The sequence below is a fragment of the Epinephelus moara genome, chromosome 9 (assembly GCF_006386435.1).
Source record: "Epinephelus moara isolate mb chromosome 9, YSFRI_EMoa_1.0, whole genome shotgun sequence".
NCBI classification, from domain to species: domain Eukaryota; kingdom Metazoa; phylum Chordata; class Actinopteri; order Perciformes; family Serranidae; genus Epinephelus; species Epinephelus moara.
This window is the reverse complement of record NC_065514.1, coordinates 37,262,113-37,265,622: the sequence shown is the minus strand read 5'-3', so window position 1 is coordinate 37,265,622 and position 3,510 is coordinate 37,262,113. Positions and strand designations below refer to the sequence as shown.

Genomic DNA, 3,510 nt, shown 5'->3' with positions numbered 1-3,510 from the left:
TATAGGGACATAATTCTAACTACCGGTATTCGGTTTCAGACTAAAGGGCCGTGGAAAATGTGCCGTCTGTAACCATTCAGTGCTACTCAGCTGTGGACTAAGTTACATGTTTACAGCTAACGCTACTTTGCATGTTAGGTCACCCCGACTCCTCGGTGATCTCATATGATTTTCAAATCAAGCTCTAAACATGACCTATAATGTTTTCTTACCTGGTCACTAGGAAATGAGTCATGTCAGCATCTGTTTTGATTCCCAACTCAAGTCGAAGCTGCCTCCATGACTCGAACGCATACCCGATGTGTATTCGGGTGCCTGCCCGGCTTTGGTCATAATTTCTTTTCGACTCACGAGATGCCACTGATAAAACCTTTGTTTTCTTCTTAGTACCACTTTTTAGTGGGCTTTGTGTGGTGCTGGGTCGCTTGCTGGCTGCAGAGGAATCCATTACTAACCAAACAGTAGTTCGGATCCACCGCACTCGTCTTCTTCCTGTATCCAAGCCGAAAGCCGTCGAGGACGCGCATGCAGCGTCATTTGACGTCACATCCGCAGGACAGCGCGGGAAATTCGGACCACGAATTGCAGCGTAAAAAAGGATTGTTCTCTTTACATACAAAACACGTACTGGAACTGAACCGAAACCGAACCGAAACCGTCGCCCAAAAACCGAGGTACGGACCATACTGTGGGCTACCTGTACCATTGCACCCCTAATATTTAGGTTATTAAGTGGTTATTAACAAAGGCCTAAATGATTCTCTGGGATATGAGCCAATATGTTAACATATATATTGTCAGGGTCCATGAATAAAAGAGATGTCATTTGCCCACTTAGCATGATATTTCCCACTTGGTTAGTGAGACTAAAAGAAAGGCCCCCGGCTGAGAGAACCACACTCTAGCTAGTGGGAGGGTGATTGCCTTCCAGTCTGTAACTATGAGCTTTCTCCCCAGCACAAGGGCTGTCTGGATCCAGTCTGAGCTGCAGAGAAAGTTTTAAGAGGGAGGGGGTCACCCAGAACAAACAGGCTTGGGCAGAATGGGACATCAAATTCAAGAATCAATTTGATATTCTCTTGTATGGCTGACCAGAATTTTTGTACGACTGTGCAGGACCACAACATGTGGAGGAGTGTACCAGTGCTTCCCCAACACCTCCAACAACTCAGGCTGTCCCTTAATTTGACTCTGTGTAGCCTTGAGGGGGACCAATATACTCTGTTCATTAATTTAAACTGCGCTAGTCTTGTTCTAAGTTCCCTTGATATTTTCTTATAGTTATTTAAGATGTTGTTCCATTCCTCCTCTGTATATGACAGATTGAGATCTCTCTTCCAGGCTGACTTCAAATTAGAGCCCTTGCTATGTGAGCCTTTAAGCAACAGGGAGTAATTTTTTGAGGCCTCATGACCTGAGCCAAATACTGTACCTTAAGCACAAAGGAGAGAACATCAGAGCTTGGAGGGGCTGTTATAGTAGAGCCAAAGGTTTGGGATAGGATATGTCTAAACTGAAGATATCTCCAAAACTGTTGTAGAGGGAGCCAAATTGCTGTATCAGTGCTGTGAATGATTTCAATATGCCACCATCATATAAATCACCAAGTACAAGATTACCCTTTTCAACCCACTGTTGCCAGAGGAATGGTTTATTTTCTATATTTAACTTAGGATTCAACCAGATACTTGCTGACAGGTTCAAATAGGGATTAAAGTTAAGCTTAAAGGAACTTGGGGCAGGATTTGTGAAAAAATACACATGCGTTTTAAGTTTTTTTAATACTAATGGGTGATGAAGCGTTGAATACACTGACGAAGAGCTTCGTGAAATTGAAGAACGGAGGAGGAGGAGAGAGAGGCACAACAAGTAACGTTAGAGGACGACAGAGGAGGAATGGCTGCTGGAAGGCTTTAGCTCTGGAGATTGGTGGTGTAACGTTACCTGTGAATGCTGTACCCCAATGCCCACAGAAGAGCAATACCTCTATTGCAAGGAATGGGACCGGTTGCAGCCTTAGCTAAATGGTAAACAACAAACATGGCACCACACCGGTAAGGTAAGACAACACGTTTACATGTCGTTTTCTATATGTTCTCTGACATTTATCCTAACAATATGAGGCGGTCTTTGTGGAGAAAAAGCTTGTTTAGTGGACTAACTTTGCACTGGAAAGGATGCCCGTTCAATTAAGTTTTAACAGGTCTGACGCTACGGCTGTATCTAGGCTAACGGCTAACATGCTAACTATTATTTCTATGTCACTAGTCACTTGAAACAAATTTAGGACGATAGGAGACGGGTTGAAATAAACCGAAATTTCCCTTTAAAGTGCCTCTTAGCCTTGACTACTGGTACACACTATACAGTAGTATAAAAAGAGAGGTAAACAATTTCAAAAGAAAAAGTGCACTTTATCCTTGACAAATGGTTGCCATATACAATCTGGGGGAAACATAATTTCAGAAATAGCTAGTGCTTTGCCTATTTTAATACTTCAGTATAGGCTAATATAGGCTATGTTCAGGATGTAAAGTGCAATATCAATAAGCCAATATGGGCATCAGCTATTTATTCCTCTGCTATTGTGAGATTTTTCTGTAAGAAGATAAGCCTGTCCACATTGTCTGCAGCAAGGTGAGAGCGGTTTGCACTGACAATGTCCCCTGCAGTGGAGAAAATTCTCTCACTTGCAACAGAAGTTCCTTGGACACAGAGGTGACGTTGTGCAACTTTTGCGACATGGGGGAACTTGCTCTCATTTGTCTTCCACCACATGAAAGGATCAGCATCAACATCAATGGAGTCTGCTTACCTGTATGAAGCGACTTCATCCTCAACTATTTGGGGTAGGGGCCTGACCTGTTCCTGTGTTTTGAAAACCTCTCCAAATAGCTGTGCCATGGCTGTCTTCTTCTTTAGAGGGGGGGAAGATGGATCTTGTCCCTCTGTGGATGGCCTTGTGTCTGCTTGACTCTGCAAGAACAATGACAAATGTTTAAGATATATAATAAAAGCCATAAATGTCTACTCTGCTTCTGTGAGCTCAATTTAAATGATCACAATGGAGATAAGCTCTCCTGCGTTTTGTGTTGTATCCTTTTGACAGATATTATGTACGTCATGTAAGTCATTTATATGCATTTTTGACAATAAAAATAATAATCAAATATGCAATCATAAAATCACACAAAACATGATAATCAAATAATACCTGTGGTTCATGCTCCAGGATTTCTGTGGCAAGATCCCTGAAGAGTCTGACAAGGGAGGGTTCATCAAGGAAGGCAGGGATTTAAACCTGGGATCCAGGGCTGTGGCTTTTTGGAGGTACTTCTGAAGATCAGGGTCTGTGTACCTTTTTTCCAGGTCCCGTGCAATGGCTTCTTTGGCTTCTTTGATTGCTGTACTGTCTTCATCTCCTGGTGCCATGGATTTGAGAATCATTTCCTTCAGAGGGAAGATCATTGATGTGGTTTCATTTCATTTCATTTATTTATTCCTTTTGAC

The 3,510-nt window shown here is 42.5% G+C and overlaps 1 protein-coding gene across 1 annotated transcript in view; it reads right to left on the bottom strand.

The window, feature by feature from the left end:
• The window catches only part of LOC126396000 (uncharacterized), a 4,481-nt gene extending 1,049 nt beyond the window's left edge, over positions 1-3,432 (bottom strand). Inside the window, exons 1-3 of the mRNA XM_050053810.1 lie at positions 3,359-3,432; positions 3,215-3,260; positions 2,816-2,976 (exon numbers count right to left, since the gene is read on the bottom strand). Of these exons, the coding sequence (XP_049909767.1) occupies positions 2,816-2,976; positions 3,215-3,260; positions 3,359-3,432 (281 nt within the window). The remainder of the gene's footprint in view (positions 1-2,815; positions 2,977-3,214; positions 3,261-3,358) is intronic.
• Positions 3,433-3,510: the final 78 nt, after the last annotated feature.